Genomic DNA, 14416 nt, shown 5'->3' on the forward strand with positions numbered 1-14416 from the left:
GCTCAAACAGGATAGGGACAGGACACGAGCTGACTAGTCCAGGACGCGATGCAAAGGTCTTAAAAAAATCTCCGCTTCAGGTAGCTCGACTTGTGTACGTCCATGGCGATACGCGAACTGGAGCTGTTTCTAAATCACTCTTTGACAGACGAGATTCGATCGCAGCTCATAACCAAGGTCACAGAGATGCTCACCATGCCCGAGCTCGTCCACTTCCGTTGCTCACTACAGTCAGACTATGGTATTGCTGCACCTATAGGTCTCTACGACATTCTTCGGAGGATTCCCCTGTTTGCTGACCATGCCTTTATGACCATCGGAGAGGTCTTTAGTGGCCTTTTTGCTGTAGCAGACTCCTTTCATGAGGTCATTACAGAGATTCAACCGTCTCTCGAGCAATACGAAGGCCATATTTTGTGGCTCCTAACAGACACTTATAGTAGCCTCATGCACCAATCCCGTAGCTTCAAAGATTTGGGGATTCCCGTGAAGCGGATTAAGATGATTCTCAAAACAGCTTATAAGTTTACCCCAGCGCTTCCCAAGACCATTCATGACTTGGATGCCGATACAATGTCCCAGGTTCCGTCCCATGATGAGCTTAACAAACTACGCGAATACGTTGACCAGCTCCCTAACGCACAAGCCCGAGCGTTAGTGTTTGGTAAACTCTTAAGAGAGATAGGGAGGCGCCCCGAGGAAATAATCCTCAATGGGAACCAATTAAATCTAGAACTCACTGACCTGCCCTCCTTCGCATTCTGGGTCCTACTGGATGCTGCACAAGCGTATGCAACTCCATCATAGCAATCGTGGCCGACCTTGTGTTTGGTGAAGGTATTAGGTGGACTTAAGCTCGCTAGCTAAATGGTCACTGAATTCTCTGAGCAAAAGGGCACGAGGTTCTGTAAATGCCGTTTTCTCTAGCTGGCTTTCAAATAAAGTTATCTCATCTATAGCCTCCTGGTGAGAAAGGCTGCGCGGGTCCTCTGAGAAGGTTATTTCCATTTTAAAAATAGATCTATTCTATCTCCTTACTTATCAATGCGTATTTGCACAGATAAAGTGTACGTATGTACGTGATTAATATCTGAATGTCCAGAGTAGATAATTACTTAACCTCGAATGTACGTTTTCACCTCATCATGAACGTGGTGCGTGGAAGAACGACACTAATACCCTTCATGACTCAGACTATTTACTAGAGGGTTCTATGCCGTTTCAGATGAGACAGCATCATTCGCTGAGCCAGGTGCTTGGATCTGTACGTTTACTCTCTCCGTTTCACCGAGGTGGGGTTGCCATCTGCCACCTGAGCAATCCCCTCCATGCGAGCCACCGCCACTCTGGGTAGGCGGGTCCCTCCCGCCCTTGCACCAGCTGAGATCCAGAGTCCAGAGTCTAGAAACCAAAATCTGAGAATATGAGCTCAGATGTCAAGCGATTCCGGTGGGAGAAGAAGAAGTTTTCCACTTTCCCTCTCGGGAGTCTCTGTCGCTCTTCGCGGTGCCTTCCGAGGCTCTCCCATCTTCTGGCCTTTCGGGTCAGCTGTCGTCTGATATCTAGTGAGCACCCGTTGTCTCGGGCTTTTCCGTCAGCCACAGCAGTCTGGCCTCAGAAGCAGCTGACCCTGGCCATGTACTCCAGAGTCGCCTTGGTGCTGGTACTCTATCACGAAGATCGCATACGCCACGAACCTCAGGTGTCGATCCCTAGGTCCCTGAGGTGCTCCCTCGTCTTCTCGTGGAGGGTGCCGTCAGTCCCGAGTATGATCGGGAGGGTGCTCCCCGTATGCCTCTATCTTAGAGTGGTAGTACGAGCTCATGGACGCCGGCTGGACCACTCCTATGTCGACGGCCTGGCTGGTGTCTGGAAAGAAGAGGTCCGGCTCTGGTTCTCCTTGTCATGGTCAACCCATACCTTCTGCTCGTGGATCACAGTGCACCTCTTCTTCGACATTATGTGATCAGTCATCCAACACGAGATCATGTCGACGCTCACCCTATGCAGTGCGTCTGGCTCAGTGACGATGTGGTCTGCATCTCCTTGCATCGCACAGCACACTTGGAGGTGATGCTTTGGTCTGCCGAGACAGTCGGTCCAAGCCCGCATCTTTTCGAGAGGCGGCGGAAGGCGTCGTCCGGAAGCATCAGGAACGATCCGAAGACATGATTGATGTACGAGCCTGTGCTCACCGTTAGGTCGTCTCGCTCAGCAACCGGTTCGCGATGCTCCGTCGTCACGTCGAAGGTGTTAAATGCATCGCGCAGTTGCTTGTGATAGACGCCCGGCAGGTGGACTCCCAGGCCGCCACTCTTCTTCGGTGCCGCCAGGAACGATCCACCTCTTCGGGTCAGAGCCGAGTATCCCTCCAAGGGCCTCTCCGACCTGCCTGTCGAAGGATTCATATTGTTCAACTGGTGAGTCCATCTCGACGAGCGGTGCGTAGCCGGCCATCGGAATGGCGTTGATCCTGGCCAGCGTCAGCTTGGCGTGGTGGGTGATCGGCGCGTCCATCACCAGCTTCAAGCTCTCTGCTGCCTTCTCTATCGCCCTGGGGGCTATGGACTGCTTCTCCTTCGAGACCGGGGCCCCCGGGAAGGAGACCTCCTGTCCTCTTTGGGTGCTCTTGCACTTGTCAATGTTGACTGTCAAACCATATCGTTTCGCCAGGGCTGTCGCCTCTGTGATTATCCCCGTCGCGTCGCTGTCGTTGGCATGGAAGCTGAGTGCGTCGTCAGTGTAGGCAATGAGTAGGGTATCTCTCCTTCGGCTCCTGGTGAGCAGGTTCTGTCCCCCGCAGCACAGAAGCATGCTCAGGGCCCTGAGGGACCGAGTCCAGGGGTGCAGCGTGGCGCAATTAGAGGAAGGCCTCGATGTAGTTCTCAGGATGAAGGGTACACTCGCCTGGCCGAGGCCGTCTGCTGTTGGGGCTCTCGTTATGTCGAGCGAGGCCGCTGTGTTCCGTCAATCTGCATCTCCATGTATGCCATGCGGACACCACCCATGTGCGTTCAGGTGGAGTGCATCTGCTCGGTCTCTAGAAAGGCCAGTGTCTGGGTCTCCAGGGGGCTCAGCAGTATCTGTGAAACACAGCCATGATCGTCCACTGATTGTGCTTGTCCTGTCTCATCATTGGGAAGAGGGTAGAACAAGAGTTCTTCCGCTCTCCAGACCTGGTTGACATCTGATCTTCGGGCTCTGGACGTGGATCTCAGGCGATGTATGGACAGGAGGTACCCGCTTGCCTAAGGCGGTGGCTCGCATGAGGGGATCATTCCAGGAAGATGGAACCGTTACATTATATCTACTGCTGTTCAGCTGTGATATTACATTAGAACTTGATTCTATTAATTTCGATAAAGTAACATTAGACACCGAGAAGGAAGCAATGTACACAAAAACTGACACACATCCACAAACAGCACGAAAGCGTAGTGAAATGGTCGCTATTCACTCTAGGATCATTTCGAGAGGATATCTACTATCTCTTTGTGACCCTTCTTCTTAGCGATGTCAAGGGCAGTAGTACGGGGCGGGTAACCACAGTAGTCATAGACTGTCATCAGCTGCCTCTCCCCTAAGAGTAACTCAACACACTCTATGTGGTCACCCCACACCGCATTCATAAGAGCTGTCCATCCTTTATCATTCTTCATGCCACTTTCTCTTCCTAACAGAAGCCTGACACACTCTGGATGGCCATTACGTGCTGCCCACATGAGAGCAGTTTGACCGGTATTATTCTCCATGCCACTCTCTTTTTTGAGCAGCTCTACAACCCCTCTGTGCCCTTGCGCTGCCGCATACATAAGCGCTGTCCATCCACCAGCATCCTGGCCCCTCCTCATGTGAAGGTTGTTTCTGACTGCACCGATATCACCACGGTAAGCGGCGTATATGAGTCCTGTCCACCCTGAGACACTGCTCTCATACCCCACCAGAAGCTCAACGCACCTAGGATAGTCTACCAGGGGGTCATTGGAACGGCCACTCCGTGCCGCGAATACGAGAGCGGTCCAACCGCCTACTTTCGCACCTCCTTCGTAACCCGCTAGCAGTTCTACTATTTCTGCGTATCCATGTGCCGCAGCCATCATCAGCGCGGTTCCCCCCTTGTACATGGTCATCTCATCTATCTTGAAGCCTCCGGACGCCTTCTGTCCTTCCTGAAGGGGAGCAAGCGCCTTCACAGTACCTACATCATTTCTGTCAACAGCTCTCATGAGGGCAGTAAATCCGTTTTTGTCGGTGGGGTCGAGGAGCTCAACGATGTTCTTGTGTCCTGCCCTCGCAGCTATGATCAGCGCTGTATCCCCCTCGCTGTTCTTCTTGTCTTTGTCTGAGAGATGCTTCTCGGCTGCCTCGAAGTCTCCGTCCGCAGCAGCGTGCATGAGAGGCGTCCAGGACAAATCCCTTGTGAACTGAGGTCCTGCATCGACATCCCCTTGACCAGAACTGCCTACTCGCGACCCTCCGCGTTCGTTGCGTGCCATTCCTTATTTTTCTTGCCGAAGAAAGGGGCTAAAACACCTGTAATTCACACTGTAATCTACAGCTCAGTCAAATGATGTCCATACATGTATTCCTATATAACTTTGGCCCTTGCTGATTCTTTCTGTTGCATATAACTGTATGTAGTGTTATGCGTCCATGCCCGGCCTCTGCTCCTTCGTGCTGCGGCTAGCTGGGATCTTGTGAAGTACTAGGCTAGAGCCATTAACAGCGTGGAACACTGGTGGGCTTTCATCTCACCCGCAAAGTGCAGTGCGCTATGCTCTGTCTGTGAGCACTCATGCTTGACTACCCGAATGGGCTGCGTGATGTAGACTACTCTGAGACTGTAACCAAGGATTCGTGCTCAGTGCTAATTCATCTGCCGCTGTCGTTGGACCTCGTGGCAGCCATGATCTCAGATGCCTTGTGCTTACATCTGTAAGTCTTCTATGGTTGAAGAAAGTGTCTGTACGAACAGCGGGGGGCTCTCCCATGGGTTGCAGCTATGCCCATTGCAGGACCTTCAGGTCTCCTTGGACGTAGCCTGCCCAAGCTCAGTGGACTGCTGTGCAGAGAGTGTAGTCGCTCTTCGCCTGTTACGCTTTCTCCTGAAGAAGGCACGTTGCGGGAGCACTTCAAGCCCTACACTAGTGGAAAGCGCCATCGGCAGAACGCAGTCCACTGAATTCTCACGAAAGAAGCCGCTTCCACAGGATGCCCGTGGAGAGCGGCGCAGACGGCCCCCGCTCTATCTACACATGCAAGCTGGCCCCTTCGGCACACACGTTCTGCACCTTGTACGAGGCAGAGGGGTCCTGATGGGATAAAGTACCGACGCGTGTTACGGTGTGAGTGGGACGAATGACGAAGAACCAAAAAACGGTCTTACACATGCTAACAGCGTTGAACAGTGTACACTGTGGTCTCTATAGACCCACAAAGCCATCACAAAAAACGAGGAAACGACCCTGATGAGCCAGGACGAGGGCAAAGCGGCAGAAGAATCCTTTGGCCGCTGGTTTTCTGCTGCACAGCGCGGAGATTGCGCCTATCTAAAACAGCATATAGCGACCATGCGGCGAGCCGTGGACTCCCGAGGAATGACTGCGCTGATGCATGCAGCGGATGCAGGTCACGCATCGTATGTCCAAGCACTGGTTAGTGAAGCGTGCGAAATCAGCTCTGAGGGGTTCAAGGCTCTTAGGTACGCAATCCGCGCGTCCTCGATTGATGCTGCAGGAGTCTTGCTTCCGTATGAGGGCTCTGTTGAGACCTCTTCCGGTCTTTCTCCACTCCTTATGTTATTGAAGCGCAAGCAGGACACCATTGCACATATGTGCTTTGAGCATATGGATTCGTCTAAAGATCTGGCTCAAGGGAAGGATGGGGAGTTAGAAAGATATTAATGTTTGCTACTGAGCTGAACGACTACGGGCTCCTGCAGGATGCCATCCGTCGCTGTCATAAGCTGCCTGCGGGCGATATAGCTGAAGTACTTTCTCTCGAAACAGCTACCGGCCCAACCTTTTGCATAACGTACCTCATGGGTGTGCTTGACGGATTCGCACACCGGGATGACTCAAGGCGCCAACACGCTTCTCCCACACTGATCACAACGACTCCAGATGTTGTAAAGGGTGGCCCCAAAGTAGATGAGAACGGCAACACTCTCTTGATGAGGGCAGTCATGACCTTCAACTATAAGAAGATGCCCGACTATTCTTCTATCCTGTGCAGAAGCGTGAACAGGGAGGGGAAGACTGCGCTCATGATCGCGGCAGAAATAGGCAATGAGTCCGCTGCGGCAATACTCAGGAAATACGAGGCGAAGATCCAAGATCCTGCTGGAATGACGGCCCTGATGTTCGCCGTGAACAAGGGAAATTTAAAGCTCGTCCAGACGCTGTTAAAGTATGAGGTTGGTCTGAAGGACGTTGCAGGCCGGACGGCGCTGATGCATGCAGTACTATCAAACAAGCAGCCTATTATTCAGGAACTTATCAAGTGTGAGACTAGCAACCAAGACTTTCAGGGCAAAACAGCCCTTATCTATGCCGTAGAGCAGAACCTTTATCAAGCCTGCAAGGCGCCCATTCCTTATGAAGCGGGCTTGGTGGACCATAGGGGTCTGCGTGCAATAGATTATGCCAAGCTCTTCGACAATATGGAGCTGATAGATCTTTTAGAGGACTCAGAAGGAATTTCACGAAACTCTCTTCAGCAGATCCTGCTTCGTCACGGGTGGCTAGCGCCACGCATATCCAGGCCCAGCCCCAGTCGTAGTAGCCCTAAGCCGGCTCTCTCTGGTTCCACTGTGAGCAAGCCCACTACTTCAACACAAGATAAGCAGCACACTACTGTAGATGTGAATAAAGAAGGCTCACTGCCTGAAGACGCGAAGGTATTTTCCACCGATCTTATCTCTGCTGTCCACGCCAGTAGGTACTATGACATCGGTGTTCTAGCCCCACATCTTGCCAACATGAGAGATCACCACAACCTCACGGCACTCCACTACGCTATCTACCAGAATAAACGAGTGGCAGTACGCATCTTGCTTCCTCACGAATACGAATCCCTTAATGGGTTTACTATTCCACCAGAGACGCGACCAGAGATAGTTGAGATGATAAACCTCTATAGGAAGTGAAGCTCTCATATAAGTACCCATTCAATCTGTATAGGCAGGCCTGTGAGGTATCTATGGAACTCATTTCTTTTTACCGCCACGTGAGTTGTTCTTGAAGAAGATTATGTCCCCATCTTCAACAACGTAGTTCTTCCCTTCGGTGCGGACCTTCCCGGCTGCCTTGGCCTCTGCTTCGGACCCTAACCTCTTGAGATCCTTATAAGTGTAAACCTCTGCACATATAAAATAGTCGCGGAAGTCGCTGTGGATAACCGCGCCTGCGTCCGGTGCCTTGGTGTATTTTCTGACCGTCCAGCATCTAACTTCGTCTGCACCACATGTGAAGAAATGACAGAGGTTCAATGCCTTATATCCCGTCTTGATGATCTTATCGAGAGCCAACTCCACAACGGAACCGTCAGGGAGCTTGTATTTTGAGGGGAGCTCTCTGAGGTAAGCATTTCTAGCCTCTGCAGAGCCTAGCTCCAAAAGTGTCGCCTCTAGCTTGGCGCTGTACGGCACTATATGCGCAGTCTCGTTTTTGGCCGTTATCCGTTCCTGTATCTTAGTAAGGAACTTATTCTTCTTCTTACTATAATCTGCCTCACTCATGTTCAAAAGGTAGACCACAGGCTTGCAACTAAGCAACTGCAGCTCGTTGAGAATCTCCACCTCACGGGACGACCAGCCCTGGGCAAAGAGGTCCTTCTTTTCCTTGAGTAGTCCCTCTATTTTTAGGTTTACTTTCCGGTTCACCGGGGTAGGGTTGTCACCTGCTGCTTGGATGATCCCCTCATGCGAGCCACCGCCTTAGGCAAGCGGGTACCTCCTGTCCATACATCGCCTGAGATCCACGTCCAGAGCCCGAAGATCAGATGTCAACCAGGTCTGGAGAGCGGAAGAACTCTTGTTCTACCCTCTTCCCAATGATGAGACAGGACAAGCACAATCAGTGGACGATCATGGCTGTGTTTCACAGATACTGCTGAGCCCCCTGGAGACCCAGACACTGGCCTTTCTAGAGACCGAGCAGATGCACTCCACCTGAACGCACATGGGTGGTGTCCGCATGGCATACATGGAGATGCAGATTGACGGAACACAGCGGCCTCGCTCGACATAACGAGAGCCCCAACAGCAGACGGCCTCGGCCAGGCGAGTGTACCCTTCATCCTGAGAACTACATCGAGGCCTTCCTCTAATTGCGCCACGCTGCACCCCTGGACTCGGTCCCTCAGGGCCCTGAGCATGCTTCTGTGCTGCGGGGGACAGAGCCTGCTCACCAGGAACTGAAGGAGATACTCCACTCAGTGTCTATATTGACGACAGTGACGCGATGGGGACAGTCACAGAGGCGACAGGCCTGGCGAAGCAACATGGCTTGACGGTCAGCACTGGGTGTAGGAGCACTGAGGGGCAGGAGGCCTCCTTCCTGGCCGGTCTCAAGGATCCCCCAAGACAACCGAAGGCCGAAGCCAGTGATGGCACCAATCACTCGCCAAGCTGGCCGGGATGGACCCACACGTGACCCATGTGAATCCCTCGACAGGCAAGTCGGGATCCTTGGGGTGCTTGGCTGGCAGAGGCGGACTGATCCTGCCTGCACCGAAGAGTGGTGGCGGCTCGCATGAGAAATCACTCAGATAACAGATGAGAGTAAATCAGGGGACTTTGTTGAAAAAGAAACGGCGACTCGAACTTCACCCACCACGAAGGAAGACCAAGGATAGGCGCCACCGGTAGACCAGAGAGTCTACAAGAAGGCCTGAATTCAAGGTAGATCGATGTGTACACCCAGACAGAGCATATCCTCATGGAGCAGCCGAGGAGCGCCCAGATTCTGAATGTGTCACTAAAGAGGACTCTCTCGTCATGTTATTCGCAACCAACCCTCATCTTTGGATGACCAGGACTTAAATGAAAGCTTACCCGTGAGATCCTTGAATGCACTTGCGGGCAGGCCCCAGCAACACATCTACATGAGCTACATACGGTGACGCGTTTACTACCTAAGTACATCTACGCCTTGCCCCTGCAGATGAACCACCAGCAGAGGAATCCGACGAGGCCTCCTACAACAACAATCACAGCGACGGAGATCCCCGCGATGGCCCCCGTGGAAAGGCCACTCCTGTTGGTGCTGTCTCCTCCAGTATCTCCGCCGGTGCCATCGTCAGCCTTTTGTTGCGTTACGTAACAGGTGACAGGGCCATTGCCACCAGCTGGCGGGGCACAGCTTATGCAGTTTTCTACACCAGTTATTGCATTAGAGCTAGCCTTATCACTATCCGTGCATTTGAAGCATTTATCACCGGCACCTTTGTAATACCCTGCTAAGCAATCTGTGCAGGTTTCCTTACTACCCGCACACTTCACACATCCTTCAGTACACGCCGGACATTTTCCTCCAGCTGGGCTTTGTCCATTGGCACACGTTTGGCATTGTCCCTTATTCTGTGCAGCCGTACACACAGAGCTACCAGGAAGCTTCTGTGTGTTGTAGCATCCGCCCGATAACAGAGCGTAGTTTGCCCCACACTCAGTGCATTTCCCGCCACTTGCCTTACATCCGGAGGCATCTCTCGCTGTTGCAGGTATGGATGTGCAGACGCCGTCGACTGGGGCGTACCCCTCCTCGCACTGATCGCAGTACTTCGAGCCTCCGACGTTCAGTGAGCAGCCGTCGGCCTTGCAGTGGGCCATAAAGTCTCCCGTGCACTCCTTTATACAGGTACCCTTAGCATTCGTCTCATCACGCTTCAACACGTATCCCGGATAGCAGGCCGTGCACGACGTTTCTGCGTTAGTACTACAGCTTGCGCACGATTCGTGGCACAGATTACAAACGTTAGCGTCAGTGCGAGTTCCCGCGGGACAGGCATCTAAGCACGCGTCTCCCAAGGGGCTCAGCTTCTTTTCTGATCCGCAAGCTTCGCAGACGTTGTCCTTACTGCACTTTTCGCAATGCTCCATGGGACACACAAAGCAGCCTGTTCCGGCTTCATTGGGTTTTTTAGTACCCTCGCAGGTAAGACACTTAACGGAATCTCCAGTCTTTGAGCACGTCTTGCAGTCGGCCACACCGCCCTCACTGACACTACCGCAGAGATGGCACTTTTTGTCCTCTGCTATTGGGAAGTGTGTGTTACCACATCCGTTTTCGTCAACACACGTGCCTGTCCCGTCGCTATTGGCCCCTTCTTTGAAGTATTGCTTACCAGTATCCTTGCAGGAGGTGCATTTATCCTCACCGTTGCCGGTGCACGTTCTACAATCTGCATGGCACTGCTGACAGCTTGTAGTGCCATAGTATCCGTCCACACAGCTTTTACATGTGGCCGTCTGTTCTGCACTGCTTTGTCCGGGAGTTTTCGGGGCGTCGCACGTCGCACAGTTCTGAACCCCCTTATTATGATCCACACCGGCCGTGTTGTTGCATGCAATACAGGACTCCTTCGTTTTATCAGCGTCAGATGCAGGATTCTTGAAGTACCCGTCGTGGCAAGCTATGCATATTCCATCCTTATCAGCCGTGGCAGTTCTATCGTTGCACACAAGGAGCCCGATATCGCTTCCCATCTCGTAGCACCCTCCCCTGTGCAGGAAGAAGCCGGCTTTACAAGATGTACATGTGCCATCATTCTTTGTTGTACATGCTCCTTCAGCATCCTCGCCTGTAGTTATGCACTTTCCATTGACAAGATGCTCTGCTGCTGTCGAGCACTGGGAGCAGAAGTTTGAGCCCCCAATCCAGACGTCGCACTTTCCTGTTGCGCACTGTCCTGTTTGCGGGTCACTGCTAGCCTCTGTGCATGTCGTTGCTGCCCATACCACTTGCAGGATGGCGATTCCGAAGATGATTTTCTCGAACATTGCCGGCAGCCCATAGAGCACGCAACACCAGGCGACGCTGCCACGTGGTAAGTGAGGATAATGTGCACCCTACGAGGATGCCCCGGTGTAGCGGATCTCTGGTGTCCTAGTGGCTTCTCCTATGTGTGGCGTCTCTAGGGACCAAGGAGAGAATGTGCATTATGGCATCTCAAGAGCGGCCCCTCGCACATCACCGGTACCTATGACAGTAATCATCACTACGTGGATAGGTCCACTCAAGTAATGAATGCACCCACTGCTATGAAACTGGACCGATGCTCCTCACAAGAGCTGCCTGGATAAAGGAGAGAGCCACCGACAAGCCTCAGCTGTGCTCTGTCCAGGACCACCACACAGGGGCGAGAAGTCGGCTGGCCGTCACTTTTTAGCAATGACACCAACCACTGCCTCTGCTTGGTCCTCCTGGGATGCCTAGAGCGCTCACACATGGATTCTTGTGTGTCCTCCACGGCTATCTGGGCATAGTCGCCACGGTCTCTCGTAGTTCTGTTCCCTACTGTTACAGGCCACATGCTAGCCGCCTACACAGTACTAGAGCAGCTGTAGACAAGACCGAGGCGGATCGATGAACCAGTGTGTCTGGCTTCCCCTCTGGCTGTATCTTCTATTCAGTTCAACACTCTCAGATAGCATCCTTTACATAACAGATTTTGTTAAGTACATGGATCCATTCTTAACCTTCCACTGTTACTACGGACGACCGAGCTGTTTGGCTGGCGTATGCCTCTGTAGACGGTGTTATTCTAAACTATACAATTTACAGGGGTAGGCAGAGAGTATGAGGACTGAAGAGAAGGGAACTCAGATAGAGTCCTAGCTCAGCGGGATAGTGTCATCGTGGTCACGTTATCAATGAGTGGCAGGCTTGCACATATAGAAACCCTTTGGTACATATTGTGCTACGCTTTATGAAAAACGCTAAATGCTCGGCCTTTTACCACTGGCTCTCCTTGCTTCTATTTGCAAAAGTTCAAGAGATGCGTATTACAACAAGTTCGGCGTGGGATGTGAGGGCAAGCAGGAGAATTGCGCCCAGGATAGGTGCTTTTCCATAGGGTCATGGACGTCATGCACCCAATGTATCCCTGGGTATGTTCCAATAGATGGAAAATGCCAGAATTACTCCGGAGCTAGCTCCCCTCCATGTACTCCAGATGATCCCAACTCACCGACTCGCTGCATCAGATGCACATCAACAGAAAATGTCTTTCTCTTTTATGGCAGCTGCTATACAATTACAACAGCACAGAACAGAAATCTGGGCAATTTCTTGTGCTCTGAAGCATCGAATGGTGTGTGCACTAAATGCTTTGAAAGTAAGCTTGAAAGATATGTCTTTACCAATCCAGACACAAGTGCAGCTGAGAAGTGCATCCTGTGCTCCGATACGGTCGGGTTCAATGGGTACAAAGGCGCCTCTGGGTGCCTAGACTGCCTTCCTCCCATCACTGATAAAATAGGCATCGCTCTGTGTGTTAAGTGTCACTATACTACCGAGGATAGACATTTTTATCCGATTGACTATCAATGCCAAGCCAAAGGGCCTCACAATTGCGTCAATGGTTACTGCACGTCATGCTACAAGACACATTTGTTCTATGAGTATGGATGTTATAGTCGGCACAGTTCGACTGGATTTGCCATATGCGCGGGGGCGAATCAGTACGAGCTAGATAATGTTACTATCTGCAAAGAGTGCGCAAATGCATCATACGCACCCAGGAACGGAGCATGCATTCTTATCAAGGAAAATCCATCTATTGAAGAGATCGCTTTTAAGTGCACAAAGGATCCAACTAAAGGACTATGCACGGCCTGCTCTAGCTCCGCGCCATCTTTCCTCTTCTACGGCGGCTGCTATGACGAGGACGCCCGTATTAGCTCAAAACTCTGTTCAAGAATTGGATCAAATGCCTGTGAACAATGGAATAGTGCTTTCAAATGGATCTTCTCTAAGAATGGCGATAACAATAAAAATGGATATCTGTGTGGCGATATTGCAAACGGTGGCATCTCTGGCTGTGCTACGTGTAACTATGCCAGCGGTGCTGTCACTTGCACGCGGTGCTCGGCAGGGTGCCTAGGAGTGGACGGGAAGTCCTGCAGTGAAGGCTGCAGCGGAGACACTCGGGGAGTGTGCACGAAGGTAACAGAGGGGAGCGAGTCAACTGAAGTGTCGTGTCGATGCGTCTGCAGGCCGACGTTCTACAACAGCTCCGGAACGTGTACACCATGTACGGACTCGTGCGCTGTCTGCAAGGATGGCACACTAACCGGCTGTCAGCAGTGCAGCCCCGGCAAGATCCTGAGCTTCTCGATCGTCTCTAGCGAGAGTGCAGACTGTGTCGATCAGTGTTCTGTTGGTAGTGAGTGTGCAGAGTGCGGCATCACCATCGACGGCAGCAGGTACTGCACGCGCTGCAAGGACGCAAGCACGTATCCGTTCAATGGCGTGTGTATTCCAAACACACAAAGAGACGCGTACTGTACCAGCACGGCAAATGGTGCTTGCACTGCCTGCTCAGAAGCGGCCTTCCTGATGAACGGGGGCTGCTACACAACGGAGCACTATCCAGGAAGCACTATCTGTGATAAGCAGTCAAACGGAAAGTGTGAGAAGACCAAGGAGGGGTACGGGATATCGGCCGATGGAAAGCTGCTGGAGTGCGATCCGACATGTCTGGCGTGCACTGCCCCTGGCCCCGGCCGCTGCACCAGGTGCCCCTTTGGAAAGCTCCTGAAGAAGGTCTCGGGTGCCGCCACCGGGAGCTGCGTCGGCCTTAATGCCTGTGTAGACGGGTACTATGCAGACGGAGACGCGTGCCTGCCCTGCGCCACTCCGGGGTGCAAGACCTGCGGACATGCCTCTTTCTGCACAGAGTGCGCGGGGGAGCTCTTCGTGAGCCTGGACGGGCGGTCGTGCCTGGAGGAGTGCACCGGGGACAAGGTGGTGGGAGAGGTGTCCAGCGGCGTGCAGAGGTGCTGGTGTGAGCGGGGCTTCCTACCGGCACTGGACAGATCCGGGTGTGTGCTCCCAACCGAGTGTCCCCCTGACATGTCGTGGTGTGCTGCCTGCGATACGTCGGGTAAGTGTCTCTCGTGTGCCGCCTCGAATCATAACATCCAGACAGATCAGCGGACGTGTGCAGAGGGGTGCGGCGCCAGGGCCTCATCGAACCAGGGGCTGTGCATGTGCGAGCTTGACGCGGTCCTCAGAAGGGCATCTGTGTTTCGACCAAGGAGCTGGCCAAGAAGAGAACGGCGGCGATCGCAGGAGGGACGGTGGCCGGGGTCATTGTGATTGGGAGCCTGGTTGGCTTCCTTTGCTGGTGGTTTCTCTACCGGGGCAAGCGAATTGGTGCCTCTTTGAGTACTGTGGGACTCGTTCAATCCAAG

General features: G+C 52.7%; 6 protein-coding genes and 3 pseudogenes across 6 annotated transcripts; 5 read left to right on the plus strand and 4 right to left on the minus strand.

The window, feature by feature from the left end:
* Nucleotides 1–102: 102 nt before the first annotated feature.
* On the plus strand, nucleotides 103–807 carry GL50803_0015120 (uncharacterized protein; the record flags this gene model as incomplete). The annotated part of the gene is made up of 1 exon (XM_001708350.1): nucleotides 103–807. One exon carries the CDS (start codon nucleotides 103–105, stop codon nucleotides 805–807), a length of 705 nt encoding a protein of 234 aa, XP_001708402.1.
* Nucleotides 808–1423: 616 nt separating this feature from the next.
* On the plus strand, nucleotides 1424–1966 carry GL50803_0010125 (uncharacterized protein; the record flags this gene model as incomplete). The annotated part of the gene is made up of 1 exon (XM_001708349.1): nucleotides 1424–1966. One exon carries the CDS (start codon nucleotides 1424–1426, stop codon nucleotides 1964–1966), a length of 543 nt encoding a protein of 180 aa, XP_001708401.1.
* A 287-nt stretch (nucleotides 1967–2253) lies between these two features.
* On the minus strand, nucleotides 2254–2814 carry GL50803_0010122 (Reverse transcriptase, putative; annotated as a pseudogene).
* A 650-nt stretch (nucleotides 2815–3464) lies between these two features.
* GL50803_00102813 (Ankyrin repeat protein 1) lies at nucleotides 3465–4496 on the minus strand (the record flags this gene model as incomplete). The annotated part of the gene is made up of 1 exon (XM_001708344.1): nucleotides 3465–4496. One exon carries the CDS (start codon nucleotides 4494–4496, stop codon nucleotides 3465–3467), a length of 1032 nt encoding a protein of 343 aa, XP_001708396.1.
* Nucleotides 4497–4946: 450 nt separating this feature from the next.
* On the plus strand, nucleotides 4947–5324 carry GL50803_0094868 (uncharacterized protein; the record flags this gene model as incomplete). Its single annotated transcript, XM_038046418.1, has 1 exon — nucleotides 4947–5324. The coding sequence occupies one exon, from the start codon at nucleotides 4947–4949 to the stop codon at nucleotides 5322–5324; it is 378 nt and encodes a 125-aa protein (XP_037901911.1).
* A 144-nt stretch (nucleotides 5325–5468) lies between these two features.
* On the plus strand, nucleotides 5469–7147 carry GL50803_0060576 (Ankyrin repeat protein 1; annotated as a pseudogene; the record flags this gene model as incomplete).
* A 60-nt stretch (nucleotides 7148–7207) lies between these two features.
* GL50803_0060573 (GTP-binding protein, putative) lies at nucleotides 7208–7918 on the minus strand (annotated as a pseudogene; the record flags this gene model as incomplete).
* Nucleotides 7919–9145: 1227 nt separating this feature from the next.
* On the minus strand, nucleotides 9146–10999 carry GL50803_0040591 (VSP AS8; the record flags this gene model as incomplete). The annotated part of the gene is made up of 1 exon (XM_001708341.2): nucleotides 9146–10999. One exon carries the CDS (start codon nucleotides 10997–10999, stop codon nucleotides 9146–9148), a length of 1854 nt encoding a protein of 617 aa, XP_001708393.2.
* A 943-nt stretch (nucleotides 11000–11942) lies between these two features.
* On the plus strand, nucleotides 11943–14321 carry GL50803_00115202 (High cysteine protein; the record flags this gene model as incomplete). The annotated part of the gene is made up of 1 exon (XM_001708339.1): nucleotides 11943–14321. The coding sequence occupies one exon, from the start codon at nucleotides 11943–11945 to the stop codon at nucleotides 14319–14321; it is 2379 nt and encodes a 792-aa protein (XP_001708391.1).
* Nucleotides 14322–14416: the final 95 nt, after the last annotated feature.

This window comes from Giardia intestinalis, chromosome 4 (assembly GCF_000002435.2).
Source record: "Giardia intestinalis strain WB C6 chromosome 4, whole genome shotgun sequence".
NCBI classification, from domain to species: domain Eukaryota; phylum Fornicata; order Diplomonadida; family Hexamitidae; genus Giardia; species Giardia duodenalis.